Below are 17,929 nucleotides of genomic sequence, written 5' to 3'. Positions count from 1 at the left end.
ATCCTGTTTCCAGCAATGGTCAATTCAAGTCACAAGTACCTTGCAAGATCCTAAAAGCGTAAAACATGTTTTATGCTGCTTATTCTAGAAATAAGTAGTGGATTTTCTCAAGCCCATCTTATAACAGCTTATGGACTTTTAAGAAATTATCTAAACTAGAGAATGACACGGGGACAAAATTTTCCCCATCCCCGCCGGAACTAATTTTTCCATCCGAGCGAGTTCTTTTCCTGTCCCTGCCCCATTCCTGCAAGCTCTGTCATTATCTGCACAAGCCTCAAACACTTTAAAATCATAAGTGTTTGAGGCTTGTGTGGTTAAGGCAGAGCTTATAGGAATGGGACAGGGACAGGGACAGTGTCAAAACTCGACTGGATGGGGACAAATTTGTCCCAGTATCATTCTCTAATCCAAATCCTTTTTAAATTCTGCTAAGTTGATTATGTGAAAGATATAAACAAATTAATTGGAGCTATATTGTATGTGGGTCTCTATGAATTTTAGCTTACCTCCCTCCGCTTTTCTCTCCGTTCCACCTTTCTGCTTAAAGGAACCAGTTTTCTCCTAAAAAGAAAAATACGAGGCAACAAATAGGTGATCCTCAACCTAAGGTGAAGTCACTAGAGCTGTGGCACAAAGACTAATGTTTAAGCCTGGAAGGACAAGAAAAAAAGCTGTCACTATTATGACAGCTTTCATGCTGGAAAGGGCCCCCGTTTGCCTTCTGGGAAGGAGTATTTGAAGACACACGATAAACAGGATTGAGGAAACTGAAGCACATTTTTCCAAAACTCACTCGGTCTATTTTTGTCAGTTTTAAGTTATGCAATTTTAATTTTGTTCATCAAGAGTCATCTAGTGTAGCTTATTCCTGTTCCAAAACTAAGTTCATGGTATTTTTATTTATTTATTTATAAGATTTTCCATTTTAAATACAAGCATTACTTTTATACACTGCAAGAGATCCAGTAATGATATTCAATAAAACTTGTAAAGAAAATAATAATGTCTTATTTAGTCCAAGAAAAGAAATAAACTTCTAAATAGTAGTAACAAATCAACTAATCAAGGTCACGGCATTAGATTCCCAAATTACAGCCAGCTGGCAGGTCATGCATTATAGACATGGTTACCAATTTCTCTTTTGATCCAATAAATTCCAAAAGTTGTTTGGGCTCAAAAAAAAGAAAATTCTTATCTTGAAAAGATACATAACACTTTGCAGGAAATTTAACAAGAAATGTAGCCCCCAGAGCCAGGGTTCTTGACCTCAGGGACAAGAACTCCTTCCTACGTCTCTGGGTCCTCTGAGCTAAATCTGGAAAAACTTGAACATTAGAGCCCAAAAACTTATCATTTATATGACGAAAATACATACGAAGAATAAATTCCCTATCACTCTCCAAGGCTAGGGTCAACAACATGGTAGTTCTTTGAGTGACAACCTCAAGGGAATTTTCCAGAAATGAAGACAAATTCATATCCACTACTTTATCCACTGGGGTTTCTATAGGTGTGGATTCCCCTTGTGTTGTCTTTATATTCATGGTATTTAAATTACTTGGCGGCATTTTTGATATGACATCTAAGTTCAGGTTTAGACAATTTCAGAAGTGCATCCAAATATCAAGTAGAGAAAACGGACATAGGAAAGGGGGGTCTATAATTGCTATAGAAGAATTAATTATTCAATCTGCATTTAGACGATTCCAACCAATTTGGTGGACTGAAATTAGATAAAGCAGGTTGGACAGTAGATAAAGAAAAGTCTATACTATGAGGCGATGGGATAGAAAGTGATGTGAAAGGGGCATTTTCGATATGCTATCCAAATCTGGACACTTTGTGGAACACAAACGAAAATCCAGTAACGAACATGACCATTTCTGAAACAGAAAAACAAGCCTCATGCTGGGAATGCCTTCTCTACGCTGATCTTTGGGCTCTGTCAAATGTGGTGCCTGACCTTACCTACACCCCTGTGAACCAACGGACGTGCTACTTGGATGGGTGGAGGTAAACACAGCTGGAGCCCTGTGAGACACCGCTGAGCCCCCAAAGGACACCCAATAGTCTGCACTTGAACCCCTACTTAATAGAGGGTGAGATAAAAGCAGGGACGGTCCCGACCTCTAAAGAAACGAATGCAGGCTGGCCAACAGGTAATTGTCCTGTCTGTGTCTAGAGCTGAAGAAATACTTGGAGCACAAAGAAATCCCGAAAAGGGACAAAAACATAAAAATAAAATAAGAAAAAGGGAGAGCAGAACAGAAACACTCCTTCAGGCATGTGTGCAGAAGGAAAAAAAACCTGAAGGTGGTGCTATAACTCCCAGTGACGTACAGGAGAGTCATAGAAAAAATCCAGAGTGGATTCCCTCTGAATATGACACGCAACCATTGGGATACAACCCACTTGTCTAGAATGTCTCACCTATTGAATTGGAAATACTGTTTCAATCACATCTTTTTTTCTTTTTTTTTTTTTTTTTTTGGGGGGGGGGTCAGTGACCACCAGGGGAGTGTATGGGGTTAAGCCTTCATCCGTTTAGTGGTCATCTGCTCAGTTTGGACACCTTGTTGGTACTTATTTGCTATTAAAACAGGTCTAGTCCCAAACGTCCAAACTGCCCTGGACGTTTTGGAAAATGTTTGATTATTGCTGCAAAATGTACAGATCATAAGCCCACCCTAGTCCCGCCCAAAACACACCTCTTAATACACACCCTTGGAATTTAGACAAACTAATGACAATTGGCATAGAAAACAGTCTAGAAAATAGGTTTTAAAAATGAGGATTTGGATGTTTTGGCAAATAAAACGTCCACGTGCCACTTTGTGCTGTTTTTTTGGACACGTTTGTCTTTTGAAAATGAGCCCCTTAGTGTGTGGTCTTCACTAATTTCTAAGTCAGGGCCACTTTGAAGCCAATAAGCTGATGGAGAGCCGCCAAATATTTTTCCTTGCAAGATGATGACAACATTCACCCCATCATCCTGCCTTCAAACAGTTTATTGGGTATATCCTTAAGGAGTTGGGCATTTCCAAATGAATTCTTTCCAACTACTGAGAAATTCCTTGCCCTTCCAGTATGAGCTTCTTCCTCCCATCCACTTATCTCTTTCTGTCATGAACCTGGTTAGAAAGGCAGAGAGAAAAAAAAAAAGCTAGACTGATAATGAGGGCCACCTTCAGAAGTCTCTGGGGGCCGCCACTGGTTCCTGAGCCTTGCATTGAAGAACACTGCCTTAGTGGTTTTTGGACTGAGTGAATATTGCATAGAATATTGAACACAATCTGTTATTCTCAAACCTGCTGCTGGACAGACTAAGTTTTGGAAAAGGGCTCTTCAATTTAGGATTAACACAACGTATGAAATATATGTTTTGGAGGCAATTCTATAAAAAGGTCACCAAGCTCAAATTCTATAATGGCATATGGATGATCAGATTCTTTTACAGAACAGAGTGCAAGTTTGCAAATGTACACCAACATTTAGGCACTTTCACACCATGTTTTTATAAGCTGGGCATAAATGTGAAGGTGTAAAATGTTGCACTTTGCATTTTTTTGCTACTTCAGCTTGTCTGCGGTGTTCTTTGCTCACAGGTTTAAAGACAATAGACTGTTTTCAGTCCAATTCTTTATATGTGTTTGCAAACTATTGGACTCCTGAGGAAGGCGTGTATGCCGAAACACGGACCATGTAGGGTCCGGTTGGATTTCTATCACAGTATTTTTTTATCATTGTACTTTTTTAATTGAATTTTCATGGTTTTATATGTCAGTGTTTAATAAATTATCTCCAGAACATCTGTATCCACAGTTTTTGTTTTCATCGGTGGATTGTTTTCACTGTGGATCATTGGGTCTCCCCATTTTTCTTTGTTGTGCTGCACTTGGCTCAAAGCACACTTAGGTGTGCAACTTATACATGTATAAACTTAGCATGCAACAACAAGAGCATACAGTACTACTTAGTGGACCATGCCACATGCATGTAAATGCTAGTATTCTATAATCTTAGCACACTGATACCATTTATTTTTAGGCCTAAATGAGGGGCTTTTGAGATCCAATCTGCAGGCTGTCTAGAGGGCTTACTGTAGTTTAAGCTTACAGAGCACCCTCCAGAAGCAGACAATCTTTACGGAAAAGTCTGTGATCTCCCGTACTACTTAGTGGACCATGCCACATGCATGTAAGTGCTAGTATTCTATAATCTTAGCACACTGATACCATTTATTTTTAGGCCTAAATGAGGGGCTTTTGAGATCCAATCTGCAGGCTGTCTAGAGGGCTTACTGTAGTTTAAGCTTACAGAGCACCCTCCAGAAGCAGACAATCTTTACGGAAAAGTCTGTGATCTCCCGCCGAAGGAACACTCTCAGAGTGAATCCACAGCACCTGGGCAATACCTGCGGCACCGACAAAAACAAAAGACTAGGAATTGAGAAATAAAATCACGAGCAGAAGAAACTAGAAGTTCTCAGCAAAGCTGCAGAAACAAACTGAGCTTCAAGGGAAGTGTCAGCACAGATGACCTCACAGAGCCTCCAGAAGGATTGTACAAAAATGAGGGGCTTTTGAGTAACATTCATATACTAAATTAGCAATTTTTAGCTACTATCACCAACTGTGATATACTTCCATTTTATTGTAGATTTAACTTAAATATAGCATTTATAAACTGTTTACACCTCTGTGAACCTAAGCAGTGCTATTTGATAAAATCGTACAATAAACTATACATATATATAAAAAATTATAACCAAATAAAACATACTAAAATTATCAACAATAAAAATTAATGAATCTAACTACAGGGAAAACATTGCAATCCACAATCTTCACTTACTGTCGCTTGAGAGTGAGTTTGCGAATTCTGATCAGGTACTGTGTAATCTTGGTGAACCTCTGCTTGCATTTGTGACGAATAAAGCGTGGCCAGTAAATGAGGTTTTCATCTATCTGCTCCAGAGCCTTTTCATAGTTCTTGCTCAACTGGACCTAAAAGAGGGTGACAAACTTTAGATACAGCATTTGCTTTCAAGTTTCAAACATTGATTTTTGCCTGAGTTGGCATTAAACTGTACAGACTTCCAGATTTACAGCCTGTGCTGTGCTCCTCCATGTTGCAGACCTCAAGGGACTTTATTTCAACACCAGGTTTCTATATTCATTATGTCTTTAAAATTGGAACCGACTTATTCATTCTAAAGAACACACCTGCAACAGATGAAACCCAGAAATCCAGTATATGCACATCAAATGTTCTGTATCACATAGATCAACATTTTTATTTATTTATTCAATTTTCTATACCGTTCTCCCAGGGGAGCTCAAAACGGTTTACATAAACTTATTCAGGTACTCAAGCATTTTTCCCTTTCTGTCCCGGTGGGCTCACAATCTATCTAACGTACCTGGGGCAATGGGGGGATTAAGTGACTTGCCCAGGGTCACAAGGAGCAGCGTGGGCTTGAACCCACAACCTCAGGGTGCTGAGGCTGTAGCTTTAACCACTGCGCCACTTTTGTTCACTTCTGCCAAACAGATTGTATGTTTTTCAGAAGTACTCTACAGAATCTCTCACATGTTTTTGAGCTGTGTACACTAACGCCCGGATTCTCTAACCGATGCCCATGTTGGCTTAAAAGTGGCTGCCGATCGTATGTCAATCATGTGACAGCTCTGGTTAGAGAATCATGCCTCAAGCGCCTACGAAGGCGCTATTCACACAAATATAGACACTAGAAATGTAGGCCTGGAAAACTCTGGCCTACGTTTCCGGTGCCTATCTTTGCTGGGGATCCTGAAAATAGTCCACAGCTTGCCATCAGCTAATAGCGGCAGGGGAATCCCTGATCAGCTGTGCTGGCAAGACTCCCTGAAACTGTGGCTTTGGGGAGTTCTGCTAGCTCAGCTGATTGGGGATTCCCCTGCCATGACTAGCTAAACCAGCACGGAGATCCACAATTCCTTTCCCTCATACTCACCTACTGATCTCCCCCCCTCCAAAAAGAGCCCTCTCTGGCTGAGCCCAACATCCTCACAAACCCTTCTACACCCTCCTTACACCTTTGGATGGAAAAACATCAGGAGGGATGCCCACTCCCTCCTGCCAGCAGGCCCGCCTCTTCAAAATGGCGGGCCTTCCCTTTCCCGGTACACCCTGGGATGCACTGGGAGGGGTCTAAGATTCTGATTGGCCCAGGCATCTAAGGCCCCTCCAAAAAGTGCCTGGGCTAGAATGCACCTGGAAGAGGAAGGCCTGCCGGCAGGAAAGAGTGGAAGAGGTGTGGAGGGTGTCAGGCTCAGCGGGAAGGGCTCTCTTTGGAGGGGGGGAGTTGATGTGGATTATTTTCAGGATCCCTGGCAAAGACAGGCACTGGAAATGTAGGCCAGGGTTTTTTGGGCCTATATTTCAAGCGCCTATCTTTGTGTGGATTGCACCTACATAGGTGATTTAGGCTGCCTAATGCCACTTCCTGCATTAGCCACTCCTATTTTGGCATTCGGTGGCCTAAAGAGTCCATATAGCACAGTTACTTACCGTAACAGGTGTTATCCAGGGACAGCAGGCAGATATTCTTGACTGATGGGTGACGGCACCGACGGAGCCCCGGTACGGACAATTTTAGAGTGATTGCACTCTAAGAACTTGGAAAGTTCTAGCAGGCCGCACCGCGCACGCGCGAGTGCCTTCCCGCCCGACGGAGGCGCGCAGTCCCCAGTTAGGATAAGCCAGCTAAGAAGCCAACCCGGGGAGGTGGGTGGGACGCAAGAATATCTGCCTGCTGTCCCTGGATAACACCTGTTATGGTAAGTAACTGTGCTTTATCCCAGGACAAGCAGGCAGCATATTCTTGACTGATGGGTGACCTCCAAGCTAACAAAAAGAGGGATGGTGGGAAGGTTGGCCATTAGGAAAACAAATTTTCCAAAACAGATTGGCCGAAGTGACCATCCCGTCTGGAGAATGCGTCCAGACAATAGTGAGATGTAAAAGTATGAACTGAGGACCAAGTAGCAGCCTTGCAGATTTCCTCAATAGGTGTGGAACGGAGGAAAGCCACAGATGCTGCCATGGCTCGAACTCTATGGGCTGTGACAGAACCTTCCAGTGTCAGTCCGGTCTGAGCATAACAGAAAGAAATGCACGCTGCGAGCCAATTGGACAGCGTACGTTTAGAAACAGGATGTCCCAATTTATTCGGATCAAAGGACAGAAAGAGTTGAGGGAATGATCTGTGGGGCTTAGTACGGTCTAAATAGTAAGCTAAAGCCCGCTTACAGTCCAAAGTATGCAGAGCCTGTTCTCCAGAATGAGAGTGAGGTTTCGGAAAGAAGACAGGCAGAACAATGGATTGGTTGAGATGGAATTCAGAGACAACCTTAGGGAGAAACTTTGGATGTGTACGCAGAACCACCTTGTCATGATGAAAGACGGTAAAAGGTGGGTCTGCTACTAGTGCATGGAGCTCACTGACCCTCCTGGCAGAGGTGAGAGCAATCAGGAAGAGAACCTTCCAAGTGAGAAATTTGAAAGAAGCTGTGGCCAAAGGTTCAAACGGAGGCTTCATTAAGGCTGAGAGAACCACATTAAGATCCCAGATCACAGGAGGTGCTTTAAGAGGTGGTTTCACATTGAAAAGACCTCACATGAATCTGGAGACCAAGGGATGAGCTGAAAGGAGTTTCTCATGGACTGGCTCATGAAAAGCAGCAATAGCACTGATGGAAGTAGACTTGAGACCAGAGTCAGACAAAGAAAGAAGGTAATCCAACAAGGTCTCCACAGCAAGGGACGTAGGATTATGATGATGAAGAAGACACCAGGAAGAAAACCGGGTCCACTTCTGATGGTAACATTGCAGAGTGGCAGGTTTCCTGGAGGCATCCAGAACAGAACGAACGGACTGAGACAAAAGAGTATCATTCGAAGTCAGCCCGAGAGATACCAGGCTGTCAGGTGCAGAGACTGGAGGTTGGGATGCAGAAGGGTCTCCTGATGCTGCGTAAGCAGAGAAGGAAATTGTGGAAGTAGAATAGGTTCCCTGGAACTGAGTTGAAGTAGAAGGGAGAACCAATGTTGCTTGGGCCACCGTGGCGCAATCAGAATCATGGTGGCCTGTTCCCTCTTGAGCTTGAACAAGGTCCGGAGCATGAGAGGCAGAGGAGGGAAAGCATACAGGAAGAGATTGGACCAATTCAGGAGAAATGCATCTGCTGCCAGACGGTGAGGAGAGTAGAGTCTGGAGCAGAAGTGGGGCAGCTGATGATTGTGAGGAGCTGCAAAGAGGTCTATCTGAGCAGTGCCCCACTGAGCGAAGATGGACTGTAGAGTAAAAGGATCGAGTGTCCACTCGTGAGGCTGGAGAATTCTGCTGAGCTTGTCCGCTAAGGAATTCTGTGCTCCCTGAATGTAGATAGCTTTCAGGAATAGATGGTGATCTGTGGCCCAAGCCCAAATCTTCTGGGCTTCCTGGCACAAGAGGCGAGAGCCTGTCCCACCCTGCTTGTTGATGTAGTACATCGCAGCTTGATTGTCTGTGCACAGCAGGAGGACCTGAGGAAAGAGAAGATGTTGGAAGGCCTTGAGGGCATAAAACATCGCTCTGAGTTCCAGGAAGTTGATGTGATGTTTCATTTCCTGGGCTGTCCAAAGTCCTTGAGTTTGGAATTCGTTCAAATGAGCTCCCCAGGCATAAGGGGAGGCGTCGATGGTGATGACAAGTTGATGAGGAGGTAGATGGAACAAAAGACCTCTGGAGAGATTTGAGGATATCAACCACCATTGTAGAGACTGACGAAGAGATGATGTCACAGATATGTGTCGTGAGCAAGGATCCGTCGCTTGGGACCACTGGGTCGCTAGGGTCCATTGAGGAGTGCGCATGTGGAGACGTGCGAAGGGTGTGACATGAACTGTGGAGGCCATGTGACCCAAGAGTATCATCATTTGCTTGGCAGAGATGGAGCATTGATGAAGCACCTGCTGACACAGAGATTGGAGAGTGTGAAGACGGTTGGACGGCAGAAATGCTCTCATGAGGACTGTGTCCAGCACCGCTCCAATGAATTGAAGTCTCTGAGTGGGGAAAATATGAGATTTGGATAGATTGATCTCGAACCCCAGAAGTTGTAGAAACAGGATGGTCTGGTTGGTGGCCTGGAGTACTATCTGAGAAGAATTGGCCTTTATCAACCAATCGTCCAGGTAAGGAAACACCTGAAGGTGGTGGGAACGTAGAAAGGCGGCCACCACAATCAGACATTTGATGAACACTCTTGGAGAGGAGGCAAGACCGAAGGGTAGCACCTTGTATTGGTAATGACAATGGTTGATCATGAAGCGGAGGTACTGTCTGGAGGCCAGATTGACTGGTATGTGAGTGTATGCTTCTTTGAGATCTAGGGAACATAGCCAGTCGCCTTGATTGAGAAGAGGATAAAGAGTAGCCAGAGAAAGCATCTTGAATTTCTCTTTGACCAAGTATTTGTTGAGATTGCGAAGATCTAGGATGGGTCTGAGATCTCCTGTTTTCTTGGGGACTAGAAAGTAACAGGAGTAAAATCCCTGCCCCTTTTGATCTAGAGAAACTTCCTCTATGGCGTTCAGAAGAAGGAGGGATTGAACCTCTTGAAGAAGGAGGGAAGACTGAGGAGTGTTCAAAGCAGACTCTCTTGGCAGACTTTGGGCAGGAAGAGTCTGGAAATTGAGAGAATAGCCGTGGCGGATGATGTTGAGGACCCACTGATCCGAGGTGATGATTTCCCAACGGCTTATGAAATGAGTAAGGCGTCCTCCTATGGGCTGCGGAAGATGGGCAGAAGGAGGGAGACTGGCTATGTCCTGGAGAACCAAGTCAAAAGGGTTGAGTTGATTTATGTGAAGGGGGAGGTTTCACCTGCTGTTGCTGCTGTGCTGGTCTAGCAGCTTGCCTCTGACGCCTGGGTTGTTGCTGGGCCTGAGGTAAAGGACGAGCCACAAATCTACGTTGATAGGCCGATTGCTGGCGAAAAGGCCTAGTAGGTGGGGTCTTCTTCTTTGTCTTAAGGAGAGTGTCCCATCGAGTCTCATGAGCTGAGAGTTTCTGAGTAGTGGAGTCCATGGATTCTCCAAACAGCTCATCCCCCAAACAAGGTGCATTGGCCAGTCGATCTTGATGATTGACATCGAGTTCTGAAACTCTGAGCCAGGCCAGTCGCCGCATAGCCACCGACATAGCCGTGGCCCTAGAGGTCAGCTCAAAGGTGTCATAGATTGATCTGACCATGAACTTGCGCAGTTGTAAGAGCAATGAAGAAGTTTGGCGAAAGGCGGATCTTTTACGGTCAGGGAGGTATTTCTCAAAAGATGACAAAGTCTGAATGAGATGCTTAAGGTAAAAAGAAAAATGGAAAGCATAGTTCCCAAATCTATTTGCTAGCATCGCATTTTGATACAACCTCTTGCTAAACTTATCCATGGCCTTACCTTCTCTGCCAGGAGGGACAGAAGCGTATACACTAGCCCCCGTGGATTTCTTTAAAGTAGATTCCACCAGTAAAGACTCATGGGGGAGTTGCGGCTTGTCAAAGCCTGGAATAGGTATGACCTTATATAAGGATTCCAGTTTGCGGGGAGCTCCTGGGATGGTCAAGGGTGTCTCTAGATTTTTGTAAAATGTCTCTCTTAATATATGTCATGGAGAGGCAGTTTGAGAAATTCCCTTGGAGGCTGGTCAAAGTCCAGAGCATCGAGAAATGCCTTGGATTTTTTGGATTCAGCCTCCAAGGGAATAGAGAGAGAGTCACACATCTCTTTGAGAAAAGAGGTAAAAGAAGTTGCATCAGGTTTAGAGGACGGATCTAAAACAGAAGGATCCTCTTCCCCTGATGAACACTCTCCCTCTGAGAGAAGAGGGTCCTCCGAATCGCCCCACAGATCAGGGTCCCGTACTTGAAAACTGCGGTCCCGGGATTCCGGTGTGGAGGGTTCTAGGTGTCGAGTTTTATGCATTGACTTCCCAGACCTCTGTGAAACGGCACCGGGAGATGTTATAGGCTGTGTCGGCGCCAAAGTTTGAACAGCCTGGTGTAAGGATCTCGGTTCCGGCGCTAAGACCGGCATAGATACCGAGGAAGTAGTATGCATCGGTACCGACAAGGTGGATGCCAACAAAGGAGGCTGCTCCACTGCCGGTACCGGAGGCTCAGACCGGACCGGGACTGGAAGGCTCGGTGTCAGAAGAGCAGGTAGCAGCTGCTGTAGTTGTTCTTTGAGCTGTACCTGCAGGACGGCGGCAATGCGCTCGTCCAGTGAAGGCACCGGTACCGCTTTTTTCTTCTGCGGTACCTTGGGTGCCGCTCTACACTCCGAAGAGGAACCCGATATCGAGGGGCTTACCTCAATCGGAGCGGAGCGCTTCCGCGGGCGCCTCGAGGTCGGCAGGATTGGGCTCGCTGCCACTGAGACCAGAGGGCGCTCCAGCGGGGAAGGCTTCTTAGCCGGCTTACCTGATGGGTGCGACGCCGGCGCGGTGTCGACGAGGCAGGTGCCGACTGCGTCGGGGTCTAAGTGGGGACTGGTGCCGCCGAATCCGACATCTCGGTACCAAACAATAATCGCTGTTGGATTTGGCGATTTTTTAAAGTTCTCTTTTTAAGAGTGGCACAGCGGGTGCAGGTGGACGCTCGATGGTCAGGACCAAGACACTGTAGACACCAGTTGTGCGGGTCTGTGAGTGAAATTGGTCGAGCGCACCGCTGGCACTTCTTAAACCCGGGTTGAGGGGGCATGAAGGTAAAAACGGCTTCAGCCAAATCGAAGGCCGAGGCCTCGATGGTAGCAACAGGCCCCGCTGGGGCGAAACCGAAAAAATGAAAGAAAAACGAATTAAGTTTTGTTTGTTTTTTTTTAACAAAGAAAAGAAAATAAAATGAGGGAAACAATATTTCCCAACGAGTTTACGCGAGCGGGAAGGCGAAAGAGAAAAAAGTTTTCAACAGCCGTTGAAAAGTGCGTCTTCTTAGCTCCGTGGAAACTAAGAAACTGGGGACCGCGCGCGTCGGGCGGGAAGGCACTCGCGCGTGCGATGTGCGGCCTGCTAGAACTTTCCAAGTTCTTAGAGTGCAATCACTCTAAAATTGTCCGTACCGGGGCTCCGTTGGTGCCGTCACCCATCAGTCAAGAATATGCTGCCTGCTTGTCCTGGGATAAAGGTGCGATTCTGACGTCTTTTAATTTAGGTGTCGGTAGGCACTTCAACCTCGCCATTTTTTGCTGTTTCTAATGGTGTTCTTAGAACATAAGAATTGCTGCTGCTGGGTTAGACCAATGGTCCATCGTGCCCCACAGTTCGCTCACGCGGCGGCCCTTAGGTCAAAGACCAGTGCCTTATTTGAGTCTAGCCTTACCTGCGTATGTTCTGGTTCAGCAGGAACTTCTCTAACCTTTTCTTGAATCCCTGGAGGGTGCTTTCACCTATAACAGCTTCTGGAAGAGCGTTCCAGATTTCTACCACTCTCTGGGTGAAGAACTTCCTTACGTTTGTACGGAATCTATCCCCTTTTAACTTTAAAGAGTGCCTCTCGTTCTCTGCATTAGGCCGTTTGGGGGAGGATAGGCTGGAGAGGGCTTCAATGGCTGGGAGGGTGTAGATAATAATAATAATTTTATTTCTTATATACCGCCAAAGCCGTATTAGTTCGAGGCGGTTTACAACAAAGAAGGGCTAGACAATCAGCGAATACAGATACAATCAGCGAAAAGGTGCAATCAGCGAATACAGGTACAATAATGTAGGTAGCAGGAGACAGGTACAATATAAGGGGCCATGAGTAAGGTGGGCAAGAAACAGGGGTAAGGCATAAGAGAACATGGGAAGTAAGGGTCAGGCTAGATGGGCTAGAGTAGGTTTTGACAAGAGATTTCGGTAGTTGGAACCCAAGCACAGTACTGGGTAGAGCTTTGGATTCTTGCCCAGAAATAGTTAAGAAGAAAAAATGTAAAAAAAAAAATTTTTAATTGAATCAGGTTGGGCAGACTGGATGGACCATTTGGGTCTTTATCTGCCGTCATCTACTATGTTACTATGTATGTTACTCTCCACCTTGGAGAGGGTGAACAATCTCTCTTTCTCTACTAAGTCTATTCCCTTCAATATCTTGAATGTTTCGATCATGTCCCCTCTCAGTCTACTCTTTTCAAGGGAGAAGAGGCCCAGTTTCTCTAGCCTCTCATTGTACGGCAACTCCTCCAGTCCCTTAACCATTTTTGTCGCTCTTCTCTGTATGTGCTGGTTTTAGAAGTTCCCTGTTAATCTATTACAAAGTTATAAAGAGAAATCAAAAGCCACTCACTATACAGAGAGACAGGATATGTATGGTTATGTTTATTTAAGAGAAAATAAAAACAACTCACCCTTTCCCACATGCGTGATGGGAAAGCAGCTCTCTCTATGGTCTTCATATAAAGGAAGCACAGTCCTAAAAAAGAAAGAGTATCATTCTTTCTGACTAGTATTCACACCAAACTATATAGGTTTATTAGTCTAAAAGCCTTCAGATACTTAGCCTTAGAGGGCTAGAGAACAGACTTAAGGTACTCTGGCTTTCCAAGAAGCAGGGCTGGCTTTTACAACAGTGGCAATACAGAATGCAGTTTTAAATTTCTAAAGGCTTATTTTGGGCTCCCCATTGCTCCTACCTTTCTCCTCTTTGATAGTAGCATATTGACTGTTTGCCAGAGGACAAGAAGAGCGGTTACACTGACCAGTCAAGTTATACTCATTCCGGCAAAAGTTCTGAGTCTTTGTCCTGAAATAAAAGATGAAATGAAACATGCCATCACTAACAAGTTTTATTAATTCTGCTTACAATAGTATAAAATGTTCCGCTTTAATAATTTACACACCAGCTGGGTTACATGTGCTTGTTAAATATACAGGGCTTTAAAAATTAAAATACAACACTTACTTTATTTTACAAGAGCAGAACTGTTTGTTCCCAATAATATCCCAAATCACCTAAAAGAGAAAAAAAAAAACAGAAATCGGCAACTGGAAGAAAAAAGCACCCCACTCGTAACATCCTTTAGAATAACCAAACCATACTAATTAGCCCAATTCTTAGAAACTGTATCAAACAAGATTATAACTAGGGCTGCATTTCAATTAATTGTGATTAAAGGTATGCTATTTATTTACTTTTCCCCAACACATCTCTTTGAACAAGTTCCATTTCCAGTTGCAGTCGAAAAAAATAAGCATGCAATCACAATTTTTTTAAAAATTAATCCACATGCAGCCCTAAACAAATTAAAGAATGAAAAGATAATCTAATCTAATCCTTAGGTTTGTATACCGCATCATCTCCACGTTCGTAGAGCTCGACGCGGTTTACAGTAGGAGAAATAGGAAGGAACTACAACAGAGGGTTAGAGGTAGAAGTGTGAAGAAAATTTAGAGGATTTGGGATGCCAAGATATAAGAGTTTCCTTGATTCCTAAGTTGGAGGGAGACTTACATTTTTTGAGAAAAGCCAGGTTTTCAGATGTTTGCGGAAAACTTGGAGAGAGCTCAAGTTCCGAAGAGGGGAGGTAAGGTTGTTCCAAAGCTCTGTGATTTTGAAGTGGAGAGAGCTTTCCTGTGTGGGAAATGCCTTTTAGCGAGGGGAAGGATAGTTTTAATTTGTGGGAGGATCTGGTGATATTAGGGTTTGAGGAATTCCAAGAAAGAGGGATAAAGGGAGGGAGGATACCATATAGGATTTTGAAAGTTAAACAGGTGCATTTATAGTGGACCCTGGCGATTATCGGAAGCCAGTGGAGCTAGGCCAGGAGCAGGGAGACATGGTCAAATATACTTTTAGCGAAGATGAGCTTGGCCGCGGCATTCTGAATCCGTTGGAGTCTGTGGATGTTTTTCTTAGTTAGCAATACAATTTGAAAAAGAATACAAATTAAAGAATATGTATTACTGTTTACAAATTAAAGGACAGCATTATTGTTTTTAATAAAGCATGCCTAATTTTAACATACAGTATATACTAGGTGAGACCTAAGATCCACTGACCCCAACATGCTGTCTCCAACCGTGTTTAGTATGCATTACTTGGGAGCACGTTGTAGAATTCAAGGTCGACATTTATTCCCTCCTTACTCCCAGAAAAGGTGGCGATCTCAATCTACTTGACCGTTTTTTAAAAAGCTTGTATAAACCCAAATGATGGACAATGGCACACAACCAGAAGACACCCGTATGTGTATCTCCAAGGTGATATTCCCTCATTCCTTCCCCATCTCCAACTCATAAGAAAAAGACAGGGACACACTCACATCGTCGTGCTGCATCCTGTGTCTTGGCTCTGGACTTCAGACTCCCTCTTCTCAGGCTTTTGCTTTGCTCCCCTCCACGAAACCAGCCTACAGAACCTCAGCTTCCCACCATGCATACACTCATGCCCCAGGCGTTCCTAGCCTCGTTCCGGTTTAACTACTTCCGTCGACCCGAGACAAAATCAAGCCACTTCATTGGGTGGAAATATGGCAGAAAACGGGAGATATTCCAAAAGAGAGGCTTGGATCTCACGATGGACCGGGGGAGGGCCTTTTTTAGCACGTGCAGAACGTACGCTGATCAAAGATGGCGTAATCGCGCGAGAATTTTCTTCCTGACGCATTCCCGGCTCCCTAGCGCCCTAAATAAATTTACATATGTAATAAGCTAAATTGATGAAAGATTTTAGGAAACCTTGGGAAAAATCTCCAGCTCATGGAATAAAAGCTGCACTAAGATGGTCCGCTTATCAAGTGCGATAGCAGGATACACTATTGGTCACTGTAACTGGTCACTGTAACTAAAAAGTTGATGATGCGGCATGGCAAACGCGTTCTTAGCTAACGCTGGTTGATCCTTCAGGTTCAGAAACGTGATGAATGGGATAATCTTGCGCATGCAAGAAATGTGCCATCCCCAAATATTGTTACGACACGGCACATTACCCTTCTGATTCTAAACTGAAGGAGACCGAGATATTTTGTAAAAGAAAAAAATGTGCATATTTAAATTTATTAATTTAGATTTATATGTTGTTTTATTTTCCTGATATTTTCTGTGTTTTTGTGTACTTTACGATCTGGACTTGGGTTTTTTTTCAAGTGGGATAGTGCTTTTTATTTAGTTTAATATAGATGCAAAGATCGTGATATGTAAGGTTTTTTTTGTATTTTGTAGCGCAATGTCTATAGTTTCTTATTTTAAAAAGCTCTGGTACACTAAACGGAGCAAATATTTTTTATGGACTATTATAATTGAAATTATAAAATTGCAAAACCAACAAAAAATTAAATTAGAGTTACATAAGAACATAAGAATTTGCCTCCGCTGGGTCAGACCAGAGGTCCATCGTGCCCAGCAGTCCGCATCCGTGGCGGCCCATCAGGTCCATGACGTGTCCTGTTATCTTGATTTAGCCCTATAGCCCCCTTGTTTTTATCTATACTCTTTCCATACTCTTATCTACCCTTATCTGTATCTCTCAATCCCCCTATCCTTCAGTTATTTGTTTAAAGTTCTTTAAGCTATATATGGGTAATTGTAACAGTGGAGAAGCATCAGCACCAATTGAGCTGCAGTCTTTTCAAGAACATCCAAAAATATTCTGGTCTGCAGTACAAATGAGAAAGTGGTTGACTGCACCTTAGTATCTCTCAAACTGTGTGCCACAAAGAGATTCCAGAATTTTACTTTATTTTTTAAAATTCCCTTCATACACTAGAACAAATGACATGTACATCATGTATGCAAGAGTTTGTCAATGTTATTGAGCATCTGTGTGCGTAAGGATACAACCGCCCAGATAAGCATCATTCTTTGATGTGATTGGTCCTTGAAAACTGACAAGTAATTTTCGTTTTAATTTTATTTTTTTATGTAGTAGTTATCCTAACTTGATCAACAAAGCAATCAAGGCTTTGTTACCGTTTGGATCTTATCTTTGTGAACTTGGATTTTCAATATGACAAATGAAATTGAAATAAAGAGAATGACTGCAGATGGTGGATGATGAAATGTATGTTTGCTTGTCAACTATTGAGCCACATGTTAATTTGAACTCAAAACAAGCACATCCATCACATTGATTAGCAATTCTATCTACTTTAGTTTTACCGTTGTTACAATTACCCATACTTAGCTTAAAGTAAACCTACTGTAAACCGCGTCGAGCTCTACGAATGTGGAGATAATGCGGTATACAAACCTAAGGATTAGATTAGATTAAAGAACTTTAAATAAATAACTCATTTAATTTTTTGTTAGTTTTACAATTTTATAATTTCAATTATAATGCGCCGTGAAAAACTTTTGCTCAGAGCTAAAAAAAAAAAAAAAGTTTGAGAGACAGTGCCTCAGACTAACTCATGTAGGGGTCCTTCTATTAAACTGCACTGATGGAGTTAGCACTCACTCTCGCAGCCCATTGTATACCTATGGACTGCATAGCACTTAGGGGCTGATTCTGTCTCCTAGAAGCCACTCGGCACAGTTGTTTCAAGTTTCTTTATTTTTGATACACCATCTATCAAAACAAGTGTCTAAACGGTGTTTAATATAATGAGGTTAAAAAAGAGATAAAAAGGGGAATAAAAGCAATATCTTATCAAATATGAAAAATACTAAACGGATTCACATTGACGTACATGGAACAAAAGGGAAGTTGGGAAGGGGAAGTTTTTAAATACATTGAAATAAAATTAATAAAAGAGGGAGGTAAATGGGGAGTGGTGATACATTAGGGTGGGGATCGCTTTGGAAGAAGCTAAAGCTTCACGATAGTTGAGGGTTTGAGAAGTGAGAGCTGGTACTAAAGAGTATAGGCATCTTTAAAGAGAAAAGTTTTAAGTTTAGCTTTAAATTTTTCAAGAGAGTTCTCAAACCAAA

General features: G+C 43.3%; 1 protein-coding gene and 1 non-coding gene across 3 annotated transcripts in view; one reads left to right on the top strand and one right to left on the bottom strand.

The window, feature by feature from the left end:
- Positions 1–15,603, bottom strand: part of MAK16 (MAK16 homolog) — a 29,850-nt gene extending 14,247 nt beyond the window's left edge. The window contains exons 1-6 of one of the 2 annotated variants that reach the window (XM_033950197.1): positions 15,325–15,503; positions 13,965–14,014; positions 13,696–13,805; positions 13,411–13,475; positions 4,858–5,009; positions 510–564 (exon numbers count right to left, since the gene is read on the bottom strand). In XM_033950197.1, coding sequence (XP_033806088.1) covers positions 510–564; positions 4,858–5,009; positions 13,411–13,475; positions 13,696–13,805; positions 13,965–14,014; positions 15,325–15,339 — 447 coding nt within the window. In that variant the 5' untranslated portion in view covers positions 15,340–15,503. Of the gene's footprint in view, positions 1–509; positions 565–4,857; positions 5,010–13,410; positions 13,476–13,695; positions 13,806–13,964; positions 14,015–15,324 lie in introns of both variants that reach the window. The other variant, XM_033950195.1, reaches the window with a different exon arrangement.
- Positions 15,604–15,898: 295 nt separating this feature from the next.
- LOC117363236 lies at positions 15,899–16,000 on the top strand. The gene has a single exon (XR_004540010.1). It is a non-coding gene; the product is annotated as a small nucleolar RNA U13 (small nucleolar RNA).
- The last annotated feature ends 1,929 nt before the right edge of the window (positions 16,001–17,929 follow it).

The sequence above is a fragment of the Geotrypetes seraphini genome, chromosome 6, assembly GCF_902459505.1.
Source record: "Geotrypetes seraphini chromosome 6, aGeoSer1.1, whole genome shotgun sequence".
NCBI classification, from domain to species: Eukaryota; Metazoa; Chordata; class Amphibia; order Gymnophiona; family Dermophiidae; genus Geotrypetes; species Geotrypetes seraphini.
This window is presented reverse-complemented; position numbering and strand designations above follow the sequence as displayed.